At 34.5% G+C, this 23,257-nt stretch overlaps 1 protein-coding gene across 2 annotated transcripts in view; it reads right to left on the bottom strand.

The window, feature by feature from the left end:
- LOC118191811 (cytochrome P450 3A8-like) overlaps positions 1-19,547 on the bottom strand; it is a 66,310-nt gene extending 46,763 nt beyond the window's left edge. Inside the window, exons 1-3 of one of the 2 annotated variants that reach the window (XM_085815732.1) lie at positions 19,388-19,547; positions 3,778-3,874; positions 1,062-1,114 (exon numbers count right to left, since the gene is read on the bottom strand). In XM_085815732.1, coding sequence (XP_085671858.1) covers positions 1,062-1,114; positions 3,778-3,874; positions 19,388-19,467 — 230 coding nt within the window. In that variant the 5' untranslated portion in view covers positions 19,468-19,547. The remainder of the gene's footprint in view (positions 1-1,061; positions 1,115-3,777; positions 3,875-19,387) is intronic. The other variant, XM_085815731.1, reaches the window with a different exon arrangement.
- Between the last annotated feature and the right edge of the window lie 3,710 nt (positions 19,548-23,257).

Here is a 23,257-nt window from a genome sequence, read left to right as displayed (position 1 = left end):
ATGATTTTGTCAACATTTTAGAAAATAACTATGACAGTAACTAATGTAATCGCGTTTATTCACCTATTTCGATAACAGTAATCGAATGATAACATTAAATGATGAGAAAAATTATCCTTCAAAATAGCAGCGGAATTTAACTAATTTAATATAAATACAATTAGAAACATCTAAATAAGTATTTCCACAGCATTTTAATTAGAAAGATTAGATAATTATTTATGAATTATTCATAATGTCTTTCATGCAAAAGTTCATTTACGAACTGTTCATAACATTTCTGGAAATAATTTGAAAAATGCTGCAACCCTAATCGTAATACTCGGACGGCATCATTCATTAAAAGAAAACATACCAGGATAAAATTTAAAATTAGGCAAAAAAGGAATTTTACTTTTGAATAGAAGTTTTTAGATGGAAAAAAAATTCTGCATAATTGTTTTTTACTCTTGAAGAGAGACCTGTGTCTCAACGCTCCTCAAAATCGATAGAGTTAACGCATATGTATGTCAGACTGAGATTACTTTTTTGCCTTATTTTAAATATTTGATTGAAATCGAAATCAAGCCGTTGGAAACTTAATCCTTTACTTGATGATATTTCTCTAACACTTGGCAGTTTTTATAATCTATTTCGACCTTATGTGACGACTTTACTTCAGTTTTATCATATTAACCGAACTGTTGAAAACAATGAGCGAAGTATTTTCGGTGTTTTATTATACAAATGGGCGGGGCATATGCAACTCAATAGCAATATATGCATGATAACACTAACCGCGATCGTAATAAGCGGAGTCTATGGTGGGAATATAATTGGCCTGTTTTCACAACCTCGAAAGCTTTCAAATAAAATTATTACTATGCATATAATTACGCATTATGTTTTGTGTTGAGCTGATACTGATTGTACTGATTTTATACCAAATGATGGAATTTCTTTCGTTAATTTATTATGCATATAATATGTTTATTACCAAACATTTACTGTATGCATGCCGTCTGCAAAAAGAATTACTTAAATTATATAAAATTACTGCAATAGGAATAGAATAAACTTACCCATAAACAAGACCATATTTCTTGTATCTATCCAATTCGACTTCGGATAAAGGCTGCAAAGAGACATATTAGAAGAATAAAAGTAACTTTCTGTTTTCTTTCAGCAGAAGAATTTACAGAACAGGTTACGGTTTTGCACAAACATATTTTGTTTTAATTTTTACAGTGTAGATTATGTTTCTTTGTTTTTCCTTTTATTTTGCAGCTACTAAAGTTTGCTATCAAAAGATTTAGATTTAAGTCCGTAACAAACATGAGAAAATAATCGAAGTCAATAAATTCGCTTTTGAATATCTCTACGAATTAATTTATAAAGTTAGAGAAGTTTTTTCTTTTAACTTGTAGCGCTCCTTCCTTTTATTCTACTAAACTAAGTGTTGAGGAACCTAGTGAACTACTTAAGCGAATAATCGCTTAAGTCCGAGAACAGGAACGTAAATTCCAGAAGGGTTGTTACCCTTTATTTGCTCAAAATAAAGATTTACAGTTGACCCCTTTATCAAAGTGTACAATAAGCCTCCACTTGGGCTTAAACTCAAAATGTAAAACATAAGAACTAACTAAAGACATTTAGCCGAAGTTCACACAGTTCTAAGCTAGTTTGCCGTAGTATTAAATTAGCCAACGAAACTATCAAAAGGCACGTAATACAGCCGAACGTAGCAGCAGTTAGAGAGACGTAGCCGAAAGACAAACTTGCGCTATTCCAGGAATAACTCTCTCTCTCTCGAAATCAGTGGAACTTTGACTTAAATACTTTCAAATTCTCATTTGCATTTAACGCGATTCTAAAACCTCATTCTGGTAAGGAATTGTAAGCTGAAATAGAGAGAGAGACTACGCAGTTAGTAGTTATTTACACTAGATAGGTTCATAAGTACAGTTAATCTGTGATTGGTTAATTTTAGTTACCTTTTTGAAGCAGCGTTATGTAACATGGAAAGATCTCAAATTTGGGAGAACAGATGAATTTAGGGGGAGAGAATAAAATCCAGAATCGTTAATTTTGAGGTCGCCAATCATTCTTAAAGCAGCCATCGTGTTTTGTTATATCTTACATACATATAAATAGAAATAAATAAAGACCATTAGATTTAGTAAGCATTTTTCAGATATTCCAAGCTCAAATTTCGAAACTCATTGTAAATTAAAATTTTAACAACAAGAAATCAATTAAAAATACCAGTGAAAAATATAACGCGATTGGTCGCTACTCTTAGGAAAGCAAATGGAACCACGAATCAGAAGAAAATATCGCAAAAACTGTAAAGAAAACTTCAAAAACCAGTCGAATATTTCTGGTTCGGAATTTACAGGCTCAATTATGAAATGGTGAGAAATTTACTTACAGAGAGATTCCTGGTGGGAAATTTTACATCTCTGACCTCACCAGTCACTCCGTAAGTCTTCCTAAACATTTAAAACTTTTCAGTATTTGACCCCTCTGAATCATTATGATAACAAAATATTTTATTTTTCTGCGTATCTTGTTTGCAGATAATATGACTCGATCGACATTTGAAATTTGGTATCATTTGCACTGACATTTAACAATTCATTAACATCATTTTCATTAGAATTTAGCTTTCTTAAAATCTCCTTCATATTGTCTACGGGTTCGTGGCTGTGTCTCCGGATTATCACTCGGGGTTAGCAGGGAAAAAAGCCATAAATTTATTATAAAAGTAATTACTGGTGCACTACAAAATAAATAGTTGTAAATAGTTCAAGGAGAACGTGGTTTTAAATAATTCCTCCTCAGCGCATGAGAAATATCTTGAAATCCCCAAATGACTCACAAAGTGAAGGCTAAAACTTAATTCTCTGTGAATTAACTCTTTCATCTCTCGGAGCAACGTTTATATAATGTAGCAAGAGCTTCTGGAAGCTTCAAGAAAAATCGATCGCAGGAGTTCCAAAATATGTTCCCCCAAATCTTTTCTTAAAGTCGCTAAGTTGAAAAGAATTTTCCAGATGTTGCCAACTTGGCAATAAATATTGCCTTTAAGACTAACTAAGTAGTGTATTTATCCATATTGTGGTTTACTTAAGCTATTTTTACAGTTTAAACGTCGTTGGCTTTTAAGATCTACAATTCTTTCCAAGAAATACACATTTATATATAAAGCATATGGTCTCAAATTCAATTAAAAATAAAATAAACGCTGAGAGTATTAACAAATAAACAATAACTAAATAATACAATGCACAAAATCAACAATGCAAGCAAATTTATTTTAATATTTATTGAAATTTACAATAATATCATAGATTTTTCATTTCTAATATTCCTCTATTTCATTATGACTTTTTTTCCTACTTAAAACTAACTTCACAATTTCTTTAATTTAGATATTTTACCGTACCATTTCTAAATTTTTCTGATTTGCGGTTTAATATTGGAATAATCGAAGAGTTAAACAGTCCGGATAACTTTATTCAAATAATCGGAATTTCTGTATACGCAGAAAAAGAAACATCAGCAACCAAGAAAATCTCAGAAATGTGATGCATTTTTAATGCATCACATTTCTGAGATGTAATTTTTTAGTTCTTTGTACTTACGCAATGGATTTCAGTCAAAATAATACTTAAGGAATGTCGTAATCATAATGCTTTTTAATACATTGGATTTAATGCAGATTAGAATAATTTAAATTTAACAAATAAATTTCGTGAATTTTAAAGTATTTCACTAGTAAATAAATGAGTTTACCTTTGACATATTTTCAAGAACCGAACCAAATATGGGAAAAGGCTTTACGAATGGAATATCTTTCTTCTTCCAGTAAGAGTGGCTCCTAGTCGAGTATCTGAAGAAAGTATCAAAATAAACAATCAGCAGCAATGGATGCATTTAAATTCATTATATCTACTACTTTTGTAATTTTCAGTACATCATAATGATATAGAAACTGAATTTCTTTATCAATAAGCGTAATAAATGGTTGAAAAAATAATCATGGCGTAGCTAGTGAAACGGACAGGAGCGAGTAAATTCATCCCGCTAAATAAAAGTGCTATTATCAATAATTTCCATAACGATATTATGATCTTTCCTCAAAATCAAAAACAATTTTCAAGATTTAATCTTGTAAGAAACGAAGAACGTGGTGAAATATTAAAAGGGTAGAAAGGTAACAAAAAAGCTAAAATCAAGGGATTCTTTTAGTTTTCTAAAATAACGTCACAGTTTTCAATGCATTAATTTGAAACTATAAAATAAAGTTTTTTTTAAACTTAATCATTCTTTTTCTCAAATAAAAAATGAGCCTTTTGAATAGAAAAATCCTGTTACAAAATTTATCGGAAACTTTTTGTTATATCAAATACAAATTAACCCTTTAACTGTCAAGTTATTTTGATGATTTGGGTACACAAATTGTCAAATTTTTTTATTGGAAAAACCAAATGTAGCCGAAATAAACATCTCCCGATATATAATCGGGTATGACAATACAATGCACTCAAAAAAAAATTACCCCGAGAAATACTCGGGCGTGACATTTTTGAACACCAGTGCTGTGCCCGAGATAATCTCGGGCATGACAGTTAAAAGGTTAAACCCCACACATTTCTTAACATATTCATGACACACGTTGGATTGTTATTAGAATTTAAAGCACATTTTATCACTTCATGGCGTAGATTCCTTGTTATTTTACTGAAAATGTAAATTACAGAAATATGCAGAAAATGGTAGTGTTTCTAAGATCTTTAGAATTTTGAAAGTCAAGTAGGACTTTGAGAAACATTTTGAAGAAAGAGAAAAGCGTAATACGATAATATGAAAGAAAAATAGAAGAATTAGTAAAAGAGTCAATTTTCAGCGAGATATATCCGTCCAAATCAGGTACAACGAGTACCATTGAGCGTTCGTTTAGTGCATTGCACGAAGTAAAAACTTGATTACTCGCAGCAGTCAGAAATAATCATTTGAATGGGGCGTTGTATATATATAAAATAAGCATAGAAAGCTCTTTAAAGAAAGCCTAGAATTAGCAAAGTAACCTCGGTCTAAAATGTTTTAGCACAAATAGAAGAAAATGTATCATAGTGAAAAAAAATATTGAATATTAATTTAAAATAAACGTATTTTCGCAATAATCTGTTTAGCCATTTCTTCCAGTTTTCAACCGTAAACAAATGTCTGCTCAGGCTTATGTACATAATGTCATTAGTCCAAAGGGATTTCAGTCCCGAAGGACTATTGCTTTCGTTTTGGCATTTTGCGTCGGACTCATAAATGTCGGTTCACTTTTCAAACTGTTGCCACAAAATGTTAGAGTCCTGCATTATATTTGAAGAAATTAAATAATGAAAAATCTGCATAAATGATTGTCTATTTCTCGCATTGTGATAAAACAATGGTACATAGAGCCATCGAATTTTGAATGACGAAATCCTACTGCGAATATGGGCATTTGAAATCCCAAATTTGGAATTTGTTTTATTATAGATTTTATATTTTGTAAAACTTTAACGAATTTTTGATTTACAAACTCAATGCTTTAAAAGCGAGAAATGGCAACGTTATATAGAAAAAAAATACTTTTATCTCCAGCTCGCGAGACTGTGTATATCGGAAATTCTAAAGATATGCTTAATTTAACATTATTTTGCGATATTGCTCTTGAACTGAATTTTATGGTTTAAGTGTAAAGAACATGATATTTAATAAATAAAGGTAACACTCAAAACGTTAAAAAAACGCCCCTTTGGACGTAATTTAAAATCTGAAAAATTTCAGATTTTTTTAGTCCAAAGGGATTTGAATCCCGAAGGACTATTAGTTTCGTTTTGGCATTTTGCGTCGGACGGATAAATGTCGGTTCACTTTTCAAACTGTTGCCATAAAATGTTAGAGTCCTGCATTATATTTGAAGAAATTAAATAATGAAAATCTGCGTAAATGTATGTATATTTCTCACATTGTCATAAAATAACGGTACACAGAGTCATCGAATTTTGAATAACGTAATCCTCCAACGAATATGAGCATGTGGAAGACCAAATTTGAAATTTGAAATTTGTTTTATGATCGATTTCCTATTTTTTAAAACTTTGACGAATTTTTGATTAACAAACTCAAGGATTTCAAAGCGAGCAATGGCAACGCTGTGCAGAAAAAACATTTTTATCTCCAGCGCGTGAGTCTCTGTATCGGAAATTCTAAAGATATGCTCGTTTTAAAACTATTTTGCGATATTGCTGTTGCACTGGATCTTATGGTTTAAGTGCGAGGAACATGATATTTAATAAAGAAAGGTAACACACAAAATGTTAAAAAACGCCCCTTTGGACGTAATTTAAAATCTGAAACATTTCAGATTTTTTTTTATTTTATTTATTTATTTTTTTATTATTATTATTTTAATATTTAAACTCGAATCCGCCTCCAGTCATTCTTTCAGTGTAAGTTTATTTACCCTTTCTTTACCCAGATATTGGTTACACCCACCAAAATAACTAAGAGTTCAAACAGAGCTTTAATTTTAATTACAAAATGATGATATTATGATTATATACATTATTCTTAGCGTGATTTACGGATCTGAATTAGCGAATTCTTAATTTTTTTGCATTAACAAGAAAGTCTTTATATGCATAACAATTATTTTAAATTCATCAACAAATGGAAATTGTTTCTCAGCGTCTGCCTTTATATTAAATTTTATTTTAATTAAATAATTTTTTTAAACTTTCAAATTTTATTTTAATAATTAAAGATTTGATCACAATTCTCGATATTATTTTCATCTAACTGGAAAATGTTTTAGATTTTTAAAATAACATCATAGTTATTTTAGATTTCACAGTCATACACATTTTAAATATCTGTTTTCAGTTTTGATTTAGAAAAACGAGCGCTCTTAAAATTAATACGTTTGGAACTCCTACTCCACGAAAAGTGTTGGGATGTAAACAAACGACACCATGACCATTTTTATATGGGTAAATTAGAAGGATTCTCTCAATATTTTTATAATTATAAAATTTGATATACGAGAAAAATATGCATTTAGATCTTTCCTTACAGAATTAGATCTCTTAGATACAATGTTTAGGAAATGTTCAGAAGAATGTTGCTTTAACTGCATTTAATGATGCTTCCATAAATGCAAAAAATACACTTCAGGGTAGAAATTTGTTGTAAACTAAAGTGGCAGATATAGTTACACACTTTAATGAAGCTATATTTATTCGGGACAGAGTACTCAAAGCGTTTAGGACAGCTGCAGACAAACCATATACAACGCACTTTGATCATTACCAGAATCCCTGTTTGTTAGCTAAAATAATGATAAAAAAGTCAATAAAGTTGCCGTAACCCTTTAAAAACAAACTGAAAAAAAACCGAAACTTCAAAGTAATCATTGCAATCAAGGCATACAAAACCATTGAGCGTTCTAATGTCAAAGCTTGCTGAATTCATTATAATATTTGTAATGCTTATGTAAAACTAAATAGCTATTATGATTTTGATCTTTACTTCAACTTCTTCTTTCCGTATTCTTCACCAGAAAACAAATTAAGTTGTGTATTGAAGCCAAGGGCTTTTGGATCTTGGGAGAGAGAGTATTTCTGGCATTCGCGCTGCTTGTTAAAATTCTGACAGGTCTAGCTAAATATAATTACATCAGCAATTACTTTGCATGCTACCGCAGCGCCAATACTTTAAACTTACGCGCTGGTAAATTATTTAAGCCAGCTTTTAGCTTAATATATAACTGTATAATCTAAGACTACATATCAATGTTTAAATTTATTTGACAGTTAATATATATTAACCGCCCAGTCAGTACAGTGGTTAGGGACGCTGACTGCCGTACCGATGGGCCCGTGTTCGAATCCCGGAAAAAGTACGAATGTTTTTAAACTTAATAGTGTTTGTGCGGCAAGGGTACTCAAAACATATGACGATGCGAAAGTCCTCTTGAGAGGCTGAAGGTAGGGAAAGGGGGTGGATGACCCTCGGGGCCGTCTCCCGGATGTTCTTCCTCAAAACAGAAGCACAGTTAATGAAGCTGAACTGCACAGTTAATGAAGTGGGTCTATATCTGTATGACCAATAGTAAATTTCTATAGTCTCGCCAACTTCTACCTATACCTACAATGTGTTGTTAATTTTTGCATCGCAACAAATCGTGGTGTTCTAGTGCTACAAAACAACCACGACTTGCTGCATTTTGTTAAAAGTTCAATTTAATAGAAAGTTGTATAAACCATTGTAAATCTTTGCCATGCTATTTTAGACATAGTGATAACTCGCTATCTGTCTAGTAAGGTTAAAGGATTCAGGTTCCAGTATTACGCCATGTATAACCTTAATATTTATTTGGGCATTTTTATTATGTGTCATATTTAATGAGGCATATACGTATGACATCGTTTTAATGTCATGTATAAATGTTTTTCTGATTCTGACATGCCCATTTTGTTAAATGAGTGAAAGTGTCCAACTTTATTAATTTGAAGGCGCTGCTCACGAAAATTACATTAAAAAAGTTTGAATGGCTCTCGTTTCAGTGCAACACATGAGGAAATGGGTGTTCAGTTCTTATGTAAACTGACTATGCAAGGAAGTACTGTTGAGCTTCTGACAATGTAACCTGTCATCCACATCGTCTGATTTTTCGCAAATTTGCTACTTTTGACAAATCTGTGATTTTGCGAAATTTTTGCTACTCCATCATATTTTTGTGTTACGTTTTGAGACTTGAAACATTGGTAAATATACCATAAAATGCTTATGTGTTAAATAAATGCACCTATTAAAATTAATTTATAATAATAATATATTGTTGCGTGCGTACGGGTTCGTTATGAAATGAATGCACAAGTCCGATGAAAAAAATGAACAAAAATTTATTATTATCACAACAATAATGCTTAAAATTTCTCAAATTATCATGCAGTATTACAATATCTCACAGTAGTAATCTTTTAACTACTCAAATGTTCAATAGAACGTAATTCAAAACAGCTAAAGAAAGCTAATCCGCGAATTCGCTACAATCAACAAGAGCAGTTTTCTAAACAACAAACTAAGCAACTACTACAAACTGAGATGTTTTCCTCCTTTTATAAGATTTTAAAATCACGCGCTAGAATTTTCCAGTACTTTCTCGAAATCAAAAAGAGATATTTATTTATTTAATGCACGCGCACTTGTATTTTCAATTTTCCGGCTTAGCTTTCTTTTAATATTCGTCACGCGCTGCACTGCGCGAGAAATAAAACCATTTAATTTATAATTGAACTAACATTAGCTTTTTAAATACCAAATTCGTAACACTGCCCCCTTCCCAAGGACTGCACGTCCCAGGCAGTACAATCCCTGGACAGGAAGCTAAACTTACAACTGTGGCATTAATAAGCATTACATTACAATAATAAACAACATGAACAATAAATGCAATACATAAACAAATCAAATGCTATCAAATACAAATCAAATACACATTTTAAAACAAAATGGACCATGGTCTTATACTATTTACAATTATTTACATTATGTACTATGGCCATAGTAATGAGCTAACCTGTCGTAATGAACAACTTTAGGTTTAGAGTTCGAAGACTTACGGATCCGAACCACGACGTCATTCAGCCTGTTTAGGACTGTGTACGGGCCATCCCAAGGTGACTGTAATTTCGGACAAAGTCCTTTCCGTCGAGTCGGATTCCACAACCACACCTTGTCTCCTTCGTGGAATTGATGTTCAGTAGCTCTTGTGTCGTATCGGGTCTTCATCTTCTCCGTTGCCAAGTTGACTCGCTCTCGTGCAAAGTTGCGCATCACTTCAAACCGGGCCTGGAGATCTTCAATATATTCCTCAGACGAAGAAGGAGCATCCGGAAGGCGGCCAAACAGTAGATCACAAGGCAGACGAAGATCACGACCGAAGAGCATCTGTGATGGAGAATAGCCGGTAGTCTCGTGGACAGCACTGCGGTAAGCCAGTAAAAAGAGTGGTAATTTCTTGTCCCAGTCCTGATGGTTTCTGGAAACCACTAATGAGAGGTTATTAAGGATGGTTCGATTGAACCTCTCTACCATGCCGTCCGACTGGGGATGCAATGGCGTCGTTTGAGTTTTGTCAATGCCGAGTAGTTTGCATAGTTCTTTGATTACTGCCGAGGCAAAATTCCTTCCCTGATCGGAATGTAACTGAAGAGGCACTCCGAACCTGGAAATCCAGTGCTGTATCATTACCTCAGCTACTGTGACACTCTTGATCAGGAACAGGGTACGCTTCAGGCCACTTGGTGAAGTAATCAATGACAACGAGTATGTATTTGTTGCCATCAGCAATTCGTGGCGGAGGTCCCAAGATGTCAAAGGCGATACGTTCAAAAGGCGCCCCTACGTTGTAACGTTGCAGCTTGCCTCGGCTGCGTCTCTTCGGTCCTTTCCGACCTGCACAGGCATGGCAGGATCGGCACCACTTTTGCACGTCATCCTTTGCATTATTCCAGTAAAAGCGTTCACGAACTCTCTGTAAGGTCTTTATTATTCCAAAGTGACTTCCTGTAGGGCTGTTATGTAGTTCTTTAAGGACATCAGGAATGCGGGATCTTGGAAGTATCAGCTGCCATCGGAACGTCTTCCCATCATCCGATTCGAATTTCCGGTATAAGACGCCGTTTGGAATGTGAAGTGAATCCCAGATTGCCCAATACTGTTTGGTTGTAGGACTAGAGATAGAAATGTCCTGCCAGGTAGGTTTTCTGGTTGATGACTCCATTAAATCAATTATGGGTTTAATGTCGCGGTCTTCCAGTTGGTCTTTCCTGACTTCAACATCACTCCACGGTTCTCGATCAGCCGATGTTGATGTTGTAATTTGTCTTGCGACCGGAGTCAGCAGCTCGTATTTCACTTCCACCTTGGAACAATATCGGCAGCTTTCTTGCAAGGTCTTCTAGACAGGGCGTCGGCGTTTCCGTGTGATGATCCCTTACGATGACGGATAGTGATGTCATATTTTTGGAGTCTCTGTATCCACCTGGCTATTTGAACCTCAGGATTCTTGAAATTTAAAAGCCAGGTCAATGATGCATGATCCGTGCGGAGCAAAAATTTTCTGCCGTATAGATAGTGATGGAACTGTTCTACAGCTTTAACTAAGGCGAGCAACACTTTCCTGGTGACACAATAATTCCTCTCCGGTTTAGACAGGCACTTGCTCCAGCACGCCACTACACGTTCTTGGCCGTCTATTTCTTGGGACAAAACAGCACCGACACTTTCATTGCTCGCGTCGGTGTCGAGAATAAATTGTCGGTCGAGCTGAGGATACGTCAGGATTGGAGCAGATGTTAAAGCCTCCTTTAAGTTGTTAAATGCATCCTCGCATTCTTTTGTCCACAAGAACTTTTGGTTGCTCTCTGTCAGCTTGTGAAGGGGTCTTGCGATGGAAAAAAAGTCCTTCACGAATCTCCTATAGTAGGTGCAAAGCCCTAGGAAGCTTCTCAGCTGATGGACATTTTCGGGACGTTTCCAGCATTTAACCGCTGATACCTTATCAGGATCCGTGCGTACACCTTCTGCAGAGATGACATGTCCCAGGTAAGTCACTTCCTTTTGGAACAATTTGCATTTAGCGGGACTCAGCTTCAGATTGGCTTCTTTCAGTTTCTGAAGCACCTTCCTAAGATTTTCTAAATGTTCTTCAAAACTCTTTTCGACGATGATGATGTCGTCCAGGTATATCAGGCAGGCTTCGTAGGAAAGGCCTTTCAAAACAGTCTCCATAAGACGTTCGAATGTTGCCGGCGCATTACACAGTCCAAACGGCATCACCTTGAATTGCCAAAGCCCTTGTCCCGTAGTAAATGCCGTCTTTTCTCGGTCTTCAGGCTGTATTTCTACCTGCCAATACCCACTCTTTAAATCAAGTGTTGAGAACCACTTGCTTCCAAAAAGAGTGTCTAGAATGTCGTCAATTCTAGGAAGAGGTTAACTGTCTTTCTTCGTAACCTCATTCAACCGGCTATAGTCAACGCAAAATCTTGTTGAGCCGTCTTTCTTTCTGACTAGGACGATGGGAGATGACCATGGACTTACTGAAGGCTCGATGACATCGCCTTCTTCCATATCTTTTAACAGTGTTCGCACCTCTTCCTGTTTAGCAAACGGTAGACATCTTGAATGTTGCTTGATCGGGGGATGATCGCCGCTATCTAAACTAGTTCGACCCACGTCAGAAGACGAGCGGGAGAAAACAACTTGAAGATCTTTAATGACGCGATCGGCAACATTTCTCTCTTTATCGTTTAATTGTGCATTCTGCAATAACTCCGATGTAATGCTCTCTGAGGACACGGGTTCTGGGATGTTACTTTTTCTTTCAACGCTGGTTATTGGAGTACATGCTGCAACCACTTCACCTTTCTTAATAATTCTCCCCTTCTCAGTTACATTGGCGACTCTCACCGAAATAACCGTTCTGGATAGGTCGACGAGTGTTGAGGCTCTAGTACTCCTTTTGGGCTATTACAGTTATTGGGATATTCTATGATGCCGTAGCGGAAATTTCTGTTTTCGGCTATGGATCCAGGAAGTAGTACTCCTTTTGGGCTATTACAGTTATTGGGATATTCTATGATGCCGTAGCGGAAATTTCTGTTTTCGGCTATGGATCCAGGAAGTAAAATTTCTATTCTTGCCGGTATTGTGATATTGTCTTGTGCTATGATTTTATGAACAGATTTAACTTCTTCATCATTAACTCCAAATAACGCTATGTCCTCAGATGTAGAATGCAATTCGTTATTTTTAAAGTCCAAGGGAAAATTGTATTTCCTTAGAAAGTCTAATCCGAGTATGCAAAAATCAGTGATCTCTGCTACATATGCGGTGTGATGGTAAGCGACACTTCAAACGTGATGTTAACATTTACTTTTCCATCGATGTCGATCTTCTCACCGGACACAGTCTGTAGGGTAACGCAGGGCGGCGTCCAGATAAGTTTGTTTCCCAGTTGTTCAGCCAAATCTTTTCGGATGATGGTAACGCTGGCTCCTGTATCTATCGTCATATTGCAGGGAACTCTATTAATATGTCCTATTATGAAAAGTCCATTACTGCCGCCTCTCACTGCAGAAATCTGAAGCGCTTTAAACTGGGGCTTTTCATTATCTGGCAACCTCCGCTCCGCGAGATGGCCACTAATTAGTTTCCCTGCTGTTTGTTAGGAGCGGTGTTAACATCCGTACCCTGGGGTGTTCTGCAGTTTCGTCGTATGTGTCCTTCAGCACCGCAGTTCCAGCACTTTACGGTAGGTTTCTTGTCACCAATATTCCGTCTCAGAGCGTTCAGTTGTCTAGTTAAATCGACTAGACGAGCAGTGACTTGATCCCCTGGCTCCTGGACCTGAGCAGCTCTGACTGAATGGCGGTCTCGACGGGTGGCTTGCTGGGCTGCCTCGAATTTCATGGCGTACACTAAAACGCTTTTCAGATCTTTAACATCCGCCATTCGCAGTGCTTTCTGTATTTCAGGGTCCCGGATGCCATTGATGACAATCAAGAAGCAAAGCGCTCTGGCCGGCCTACTGATGTTAAAGAGGACCGCTTGCGAGAACTTGCAGAAGAATATCAGTATGCAACCATTCGAGATCTTGCTAAGGAGTTAGACGTTAGTGATTTGTCCATTAGTCGCGCTATGCCTCTCATAAACATGACGTACAAGTTCAGTCGCTGGTTGCCCAAGAGCCGGCTCCAGCAGATAAGGACAGACGTGTTCGAGCCTGCACTAATCTGCTCAAAAATCAACACAAGGACAAAATTATTGACCTGATCTTCACTTGTGATAAAAAGTAGGCTTACTTCAAAACACAGACCGAAAAAAGGAGTTGTTCTTCGCCCAGTGAGCCCGTCAACTGCGTCGCAAAGCGCAATTTGACTAACAAAAGAATCGTGGTTTGTACCTGGCGGGATTGCCGCGGTATTATCCACAAAGAATACCTGGGAAAAGGTAAAACCCTCGACAGTAAGGTGTACAGCGAGATGCTAGTCCGTGTTCACGTTGCTATCAAGGAAAAACGTCGAAATGAGTTCCTGCGCAAAACGTTAAAGTTCCATCAAGATAATGTAAGACCACATGTGTCTGCATTCACAGGCTGCCCTTTATGGACTCGAATGGGATCTTTTACCACATCCACCATAGCCCCGACAACGCGCCTTCGGACTTCTACCTTTTTTCACAAAGCTACATCTTGCTGGTGCTATCTCCGATTCTGCACAGAATATCCGAAATGCGTTTGATCTGTTTTGGGACTCGTAGACACCAAGTTTCTAGGCCGAAGCCTTTGAAAAACTCCCAAAACGTTGGCAGAAAATCATAGATTTTTGTGGTGATTACTTCCCGCACTAAAGTTACTGCTTTCATTTTTTTTCCTAAATTAATTAAAAATGTTTTCTTTGCGGAAAATTTCCGTTACCTTCAAAGAAAACCTAATTTAACTGAGATTTAATTTTAAAAAATTAAAGTTATTTAAAAAATGGAAAATTAGCAATATAGTTTTAAAATATTCGTCAAATTAAGATATATAATTAAAACTACTAAGAATCGATTTAAACCAATGGGGACCGAATTGGGATGACGTCAGAGGTCATCTGAATAAACGTAACTATGACGTCACAAAAACAACATGCGTGACGTCATGTGCTACTTTTTGCGACTTCTCGATTCTTCTCCCGCTACTTTAGTTGAAAAATTTTTGGAATAATCATTCGCTAAGATTAGTGCAATCAGAAGGCAAAAAGAGCGCCCCTGCAACAACTGTCGCACAGGGAGGGATAAAGTGCAGGGGTGCCCAGCTACATAAAATGTGTCGAGTTCTGTATATGACGCGGTGGGTGTTGCATGCAAGAGCTTTTTAGTTTATGCTCTTATTCTGTACTTCTAAGTTTATTTGAGTTAGAATATTGTGCGTTAAATGTAATTTAAGTGATATTCCATTTAGTCTGACTTAGTATTTTTGATTTTTAGTGAAACTGGAAACATAATTAACGCTTTTGTATTGCATATAGCCTTAGTGTGTGATTTGCATCAACTCTGAGCTTGAAGGTTTTCTGCATCAGGACTTCAAGCACGTTGGAAAAAGAAGCTCTGCCTGTTTGGGGGTGCATCGCTTGCTAGTCTTTCTGCCCATTGGCCGATTTGTGGATTTCGTGTGCCTGAACTTTCTTTCAGAGCTGGGCCCACCAGCGGCCGAGCGGTAAAGTCGCTGAACACTGGTAGTTCGGGTCGAGGTTTGAATCCCGCGAACGGGCTGGCTGCATGGGTGTTTTCGTGGTTTTCCCCATGTGTAACGTGTATACGAGCCAGTTTTCCTTAGAAAGTACTCTACGAAGGCATCCCTCCCCTTAGGCAGATAGCCCTAGTGTGCTTTGCCATAATTAAATACACAGTGCTATTTTGAAGAGACAATCACAAGACCAACACCTTCCCTCATACTAATACTGTACTTATCCATTAATGTTCAATAACATGTATATTTTATTCACATTCTGCGTTTTAAACTTTTCTATATCTTCTAGCGTAGTCTTTACCGATTTCCATGCATTAATGAGCGTATTATGAATGTTGTAAAAATACATGTCAAGCCAAATAAGAGCTATGGTAGTTTTACACCAAATCAGAAAGAGTTCCAGCCTTAAAGTAGGTTGGTGTACCGTAATATCAAATCTTTGTACCGCACAACGTCCAAAAGCAGCATTAAAGATCCTCGCTGGCACCACTCCTCTTCACCAACAAGCAGTTCAAGCAGTTCATTTACCCCACAGTCTTACAACTCTTTGCAGACAACATCTCGTTCGCAGACAATACCTCGTTTGCAGACAAGATTTTTATTGCAGAAAAATATGAATCCCGAACTACTCTCAAAATTAGAACAAAAACATTCCTTATGGGTGTTAAAATGTAACACGACTTTTGCTTTAACATTTAAGCAAGAGCAAATCTTAGAAAACAAAACGCATGACCACGTTCGGAAAGTGAAAGTTAGAAAAAACTTATTTTATTTCTTCACTTCAATTATGCTGAATCCTAAAAGTATGCGAAAAACATTGGTTAAACTTCTTAGAAGTAACACTAATTCTGCCGTAACTTTTAAACAAAAGAAAATATTAGAATTCAAATTATACATTCGTATTCAAAAGGTGATATTTAGTTCAAAAAAATTATTTCATTTTTACTTTCTTGTAATAAGTAAACGCAAAATTCCAGGTATCATATTCCAACGAAAATATTCATTTTTTTTTTTTTTTTTTCTCCCGCTATTGAACACAATTTAACAATGTTTTTGCGTAACATTTGTGCGCAAGGACATAATAAAGGACTCTTTTAAAGAATTATAAAACTAATTTAAAATGGATTCAGAAGTAACTTTTTAGTGGCCCCTGTACGTACGTATGTATGTATCACATAACTCAAAAAAGAGTAGCCCCATAGCGTTGAAATTTTGTATATAAGCCTGCTATAACGTGTAGATGTGCACCTCCCATTTTGGTTGCAATCGGCCGCACCAAAAGCATATAAATGATATATATATATATATATATATATATATATATTATCCACTCTGTAACCAAAAGCATATAAATGATATGTATATATATATATATTATCCACTCTGTATCCACTCTGTAACCAAAAGCATATAAATGATATGTATATATATATATATATATACATATACATATATTATCCACTCTGTAACTCGGCTGAGTGAGCTCAGTTTCTTTATTCTTATATGCTTGTAAATTGTGCATTTTTTTGCTTTAAAAATGATTGAATTATGTTGTTCTTATCTTCCTGATAAAGTTTTTATGCCTTTAAATAATTTGCATGCAATAGTTGTAGAATTATCAACAATTTAGAAGTTGCATGCGGCTAAGCCCAATTTTTCTTACCATAGCAGACATATTTTTTAACATTTGAAACTTAGCAGAATAGTGAAGTGATTTAAGTCTTTCTGCACCTTCAGTGTCTTTTTGGCCGAGTGAGACCAAGAGTTAACTTTTAGTTTCGGCACCGAAAAATCTGCCTTCTTGCTGCTGGCCGAATTGTTTGTTTTTGCACAGAATCTCTAATTTTAATAGTAAAAATTGATTTTTTAATTGTTTTAGCCGTATTTGGTGTTTTCTGTTTTTCTATAGCTTTCAAATTTAATGAAAATATTTTGAATTTTGATGTATTTTTGCCTTGCCGCGAAGTAAGAATTGCATTTATTTAATGAGAAATATATCGCTAATGAAATTCATATTAGCAGCAATCATTGTCGCCAGTCTGTCTCGGACAGAGGAGAATGTTTACGAATAGCGCATGCGCATTAGGTAAGCGGCGCTGAATCGTCTGTGAAAAACTGTTTCTTTTTTAGTTGTTTATTCTACAGATGATATAATTTTTGGGTATTCTGAGTTATAAAATGAATTCAATGTAACGCCGTTAGTTGAACCTCGCGCTTAGAGTGTCGCTATGGTAAATAAATACAGAGAATTTTAAAGAATGCATTTAATCTAAGAAGTAGATTTAATTCAGTTCAATAAGTTTAAATGAAATGCAAGAAAAAATGCGTATAATTTAACATTCTGTGCAAGGAAGTCAATGTGGTGTACACATCAGATTTTTTTTTTATTCTTATATATTGGTTAATACTGCATTGCATTTATTGCTTTACAAATGATTTAATTATATTGTTCTTATCTGCCAGTTAAGGTTTTTATACCTTTAGTTAATCTGCATGCAATAGTTGTAGAATTATCGACAATGTAAAAATTGTTTAAGTGCAGCTAAGCCTAATTTTTTTTTTTACTATAACGGCCATATTTGTTTACATTTGAAACTTAGCAGAATAGTGATGGTACATTCAGTGTCTTTCTGCCGAGTGTGACCAAAAGCAAACTTTTAATTTTGTGCACCGAAAAATCTACCTTCTTGCCCGCTGGCCGAATTGCTTGTTTTTGCGTTAGCCCAAAGGGGCAATTTGCCCAGAAGGGTATTAATATAATTTTGGCATTTTGCACCGATTCACTTCTGAATTTGTTGAAAATAACATGATCATATGAGCTTTGGCGATTGTGCGTTTGCAATAGTATATCTTTTTCTCCATAGGCCTTGCGATAAATGTTTATGCAAACAGATATTTGAAATTCGGAACATAACGGATATTTTTTGCTTACTAGGTTAGTTAATTCTTTTTCTGGGATTATCTGATTAATTATACTTGACTTATATTTCAATATCAATCTAATATGTTTATGTATGAGATGTGTTGTGAATAAAAATTAGAAAAACTTGGACGACGTGGTCTTCATGCGAGACTCACATTTAATTCTTTTATGTGACATATTTTTTCCTTTGGGGGGGGGGGATTTTGCTGTTAAATTGAATTTTATATTTTAAGTGCGAAGAACATGATATTTAATAAATAAAGGTAACACACAAAACGTTAAAAAAGCCCCCTTGGGCGTAATTTTATAAAATCACATTTTTCAACTTTTTATGTTTTCTATATTTAATTTAAAATAAAGATATTTTGAGGTTTCATGTATTTTTTCTTTGCCGCAAAGTGAGAACTGAATTAATTGAATGAGAAATATATCTCTAATGAAATTCTAGAAATTAAGTTTAAACGAAATGAAGTAAAAAATGGGTATAATGTAATATTCCGTACAAGGAAGTCATGTGGTGTACACATCAGATTTTTTAATTTCAAAGTCCTTAATTCTTTTTGCAAAATGCAATAAAGTAAGCCTCGGTTATAAAGCTGGGTTTTATACGTGGTTTTGGATATAACAAAGTGGCTGCCCATATTAGATACAATAGATTTAGGAATTTAAAATTAGGAAAATTTTGAATGTGGGCGCATTTTAATTTTTTTCTATTTTAGAATTAAGCGTTCTAACTAAAAGATTCAATTTATATTCTTTAAAAAATTACTGATACGTTACTTAATTCATAATTAAGCTATCTTTTATCAATACTTTACTTAATAATTTAATTCAAAACGCCTTACGTAAGTTAATAAATTAATAATTAAGTAACGTATTTTTCGCTTTTAGCGAAACATACCGTACTTCAAAGTAAAGTACACTTAACATATTTCAATGCATTTTCCCTTTAAACGAAAATTCCACATGTTAGGAGAAAACAATTGTTTCTCGCTTTTGTTATTGCAGAATGTTGTTAAGCGATATTTATTCGGCAGTTTACTGTCATGTTTATTCAAGATTTAAGCACTCAATATTGAATCGCTTTATGCAAAATGTAAAAAAGCTGTTGCATTTAATAAAAACTTAGATTTACTTACCTATACAAAAAAAATATGACTGCAAATGCAGCCAAAAATGTGGCTATGAGAGGCCCGAGTATGAAATTTGTCGCCTCCATGTTCACAACAACACTTAGAAGAGGACTTTCTATTTATCCCTCTGTTCACAATCTACTGAAAGCAACAAGTATGAAAAACAGAACTTCAGCATGCGTTCAATTATCTCTAACTATGCGAGCGTGTGACGGCAAACGCGATAGCGAACGAAGGCCACTCGAAGGTCAGCTACTGTACAATTACTGACACAGAAGCTTTTAGAAACAAAACATATCAATAAATGTGATGGCAGTCGATTAGATGCTAAAGTTTAATATCATTAAATCAACAATAAAAGAACGCTTTTATACGAATTAATGCAAGGATACTCGAAGAAAAGGGGGTGTTTCTTTAGATGGTCTTGTGAAAAAAATATAGCGAGGAAAATCCAATTTTAAAATTCTCCTTTGCTTATAAATATTTATATATGATTTTTTATCTATGTAAGTAGTATCGAGTACTCTGTTAGATGCTTAAATACTGAAAACCAGGACTTAGAAGAGAAGGACTGGTTCATAGAGCTTTTGCCCCTGAAATAGGAAGTATGGAGTGATGACGTAGTCCTACAAAAAACAAAGAAATTATCGTTTTAAATTTGAAAAAAAGTCTTAAAAAACTGTACCTTATAAAATAGCCACAATTTAGTAAAGAAGATGTTATTCTGCATAAATTTGTAACATTTAAAAAGTTAGTAATACTTATTTTAATTTTAAAATAACAGATAGAAATAGACTACAGCTTCGTTTTTTTAAAAAGTTATAGGTTTTCTTCCCTGTATATTTATCATTAAGTCGTGAAAGGAAAAAACTATGGGATTCACTGTCTTTTCTTCATCTGCATACTGAGTGAGTTCTATTACTCTTTCTAAAATAATCATAACAGCTTTTTTTTAAAATTAGGGAAAAAAGACGATCTAGATTGCTGTAGTTTTGAATACATATGTCAGTTTTTTCATTTCTGCAGCTAAAGAAGAGGAACTTATGTTTGATTGCCTTTGAAATCGATAGTTTTATTCAAAATTTAATCTAATCTAAGATTACTCTTTTGACCTAATTATAAGTTTTACATTGGCGTGTTTCCCTTCCGATTTAATATAATAACAGATATTTTTTAAATAATTGCCTAACTTATACTCACTTCTAGACAAATAAATACAAGATCGTTGTCTTAAGTTTGACTAAAGAACTTTGCTCACAGTATCTAAAGAGAATTACTTAATCTTTCAAAAGAGAGACAAGAGAAAGGATAGTGGTTTTTTTTTTTTTTTTTTTACGATTATGAATTACCTACAATGCTGAGCCAGCTTTATTTTTAATTATTTTTACATTTAGGGCATTCAGCAATATATTTACATCGTCATTTGCGAGTTCTATTTAAAATCATTCATATTTGATTTATTTTTTCTATCCTCCATTCCGTAATCGGCTTCAAAATTAATTTTCTTTAAATTTAATTACTGTAGTCTTTAAAAAGCACTGTTCATTATTTTTCTTTTTTCGGCACAATATTGGATTTTAAGAGTTTCTTTTGCGGTAATCCAAGTAAGCGATTTTTCATTTTATCTTCACAATCACTGCATAGAATATGTTTCCTGACAATTCTTGCGTTCTTCGTATTAATCAAATCCTGTCTTCGACAGATGTATCCATTATTTTTCCCAAAAGCAAATTGTCCTTTGGAAAAATATGAAACACATTGTCTCTATCTTTCTCATTTCCAAAAACTTTTATGGCACTTTGCTAGAATACAAGAAGACGTATTACATAAACGATATTTTACAATAGCAGTTTCAAACTGACATTGCACACGGGCCAATGCACAATTTGAAAGTTGCTGAGGGGCATCAATTATTAAAAAAAGAAGTGGTGAGATCTTTTTTTTTAACAAAACAAGGTTTTTCAATAAATTAAAAACTTTTTGTAGTTGTTGTTGTCGTGTTCACATATTTCATGGAACAATGATTGTCAGAGTCTACTGCGAAGAGAAGTTAGACTTCTTCTAGAAGTTAGACTACTGCGAAGAGAAGTTAGACTTTTCCATCCCCAATTTTGAGGAAAAGCATCACGGGCGGGGGTATCCAGGGGTCTCCCAACCCACCAATCCACACGAGAGGATTTTCGGCTCGCCGCATATTCAGAGTGCCGCCATGCCGCAACGACACTATAGATTTACAAACATCCATATAACATATCTTACCCGGGCCCTTCGGTACCGTAGTAGGCTTCCCTAACCACTATACCGTCTGGGTGACTAAAAACGTTTTACTAGATAGTTATTAAAACATACAAATTAAAATAACGCTGAGAAAAATATCAAATTTATACTTATATTTTGCTGAAATCTAGAGGTTGGAATCTGCAAGGAATTTCTGTTGATCACAATTTGGAATTCAAACAGACAGCTAAATATTAAAATATTCAGATTAATTTAGATTAATTAAAGATTCAGACTATTTTTAATAGATTGCTGTAACTACTAAATAACTTTTAATTTAAACTAAAAAGAAATATACGGAGGCTTCCCAGCAGGGATAAAACTTGAGAATAAATAACGACAATCTATTTTCTTCCTTATATTTATTAGATTTTTCTATGACACAAACAGAAAAAAAATATTTGTATGTAAATTATTGTAAACATCCTTTGTTTTTTACTGCAACTTTCAACTACAACACTTCACGACGTTTTGATTTTGATGAAATTTATAATCTTGGATGTAAATTACTAGAAAGTATAAACACAAACTGGAGATACTCATCGGTTCTTTTAATTTTTAACTACGGGAAAAAAAAAAAAAAAAAAAAAAAAAAAACTGTTCTTATGTATACATACTGAAAAGCAAAGCAAGTGTTCATATAGCAAAAATTCTTAACGAAGATACTTATCTTTTTACAAGTGCTAATAAAAGTTAAATAAAAGTTAATCAAATTTTTATCTGCAGATCTTTGAATAAGATGTATATCACATTGCAAATTAATTAGCTCTATTTCTAGATTTCCCGATGAGGTACATTCCTTTTTGGTAATGAAAATAATGTAAACCTGGACATAAAACCATTAAAATCTTAAACGTTTTCTTCATATTCTTGTCATAATAATGCTAATTAATTTACTGGAAATGCATTCGCGGGCCGTACAAAATTATTTCAAAGGTCGCATGCAGCCCATGGACCGCCAGTTTGACTTACTGCTTTACTAAAAAACAAATGTATGTCATTAAAATTAATTTGAGATGTCTACTTTGCTAAAATATTGCTTCGCAGCAGAATGACTACTGTTTTAAACAGGCGAAGTCAGAGCTGATGCAACATAGTGACGTCAGACTACTTCCTATTAACCCCCTTACGATGATCGCGTCGGCGAGAGGTCACTCAAAGGAATGACATTAGCCCTTCTTTTTAACCTTTTTAACCCTGACAGAAACCTATCTCAACGTTACTCACTATTTTTTATTTTATTTTATAAGCTGTTATTTAACTCATTCATGGTGGTCCACTGAGGATAAAACTTTGCCGTCAATTTTTAAACCGTTTATTTACAAGCTATTGCGCTCAGATTTTGCACACATACTCTTTGTGGATGGCAATATAAAGTGGTGAAGCATTTCCCCCCCCCTCTAAACTCGATTTAGATCATTTCTTAAATCTAATGTTGAAATGAATTTTACGCATATCTTCGTTTAAAGATTAATTTAATATGCTCACAATATTACTGTTTGCATCATCGGTTTAATTTTTATTCACTTATGTTATATGGATGAACTTTCCTATCCTCCTAATTTCCATTTTTCTCTCAGAATGTAACTTTTTAGCTCG

Source organism: Stegodyphus dumicola, chromosome 4, assembly GCF_044657685.1.
Source record: "Stegodyphus dumicola isolate Sdum_Otavi_A_Nest chromosome 4, ASM4465768v1".
Lineage (NCBI taxonomy): Eukaryota > Metazoa > Arthropoda > Arachnida > Araneae > Eresidae > Stegodyphus > Stegodyphus dumicola.
The sequence above is the reverse complement of the archived record's forward strand: the minus strand, read 5'-3'. Positions and strand labels throughout refer to the sequence as shown.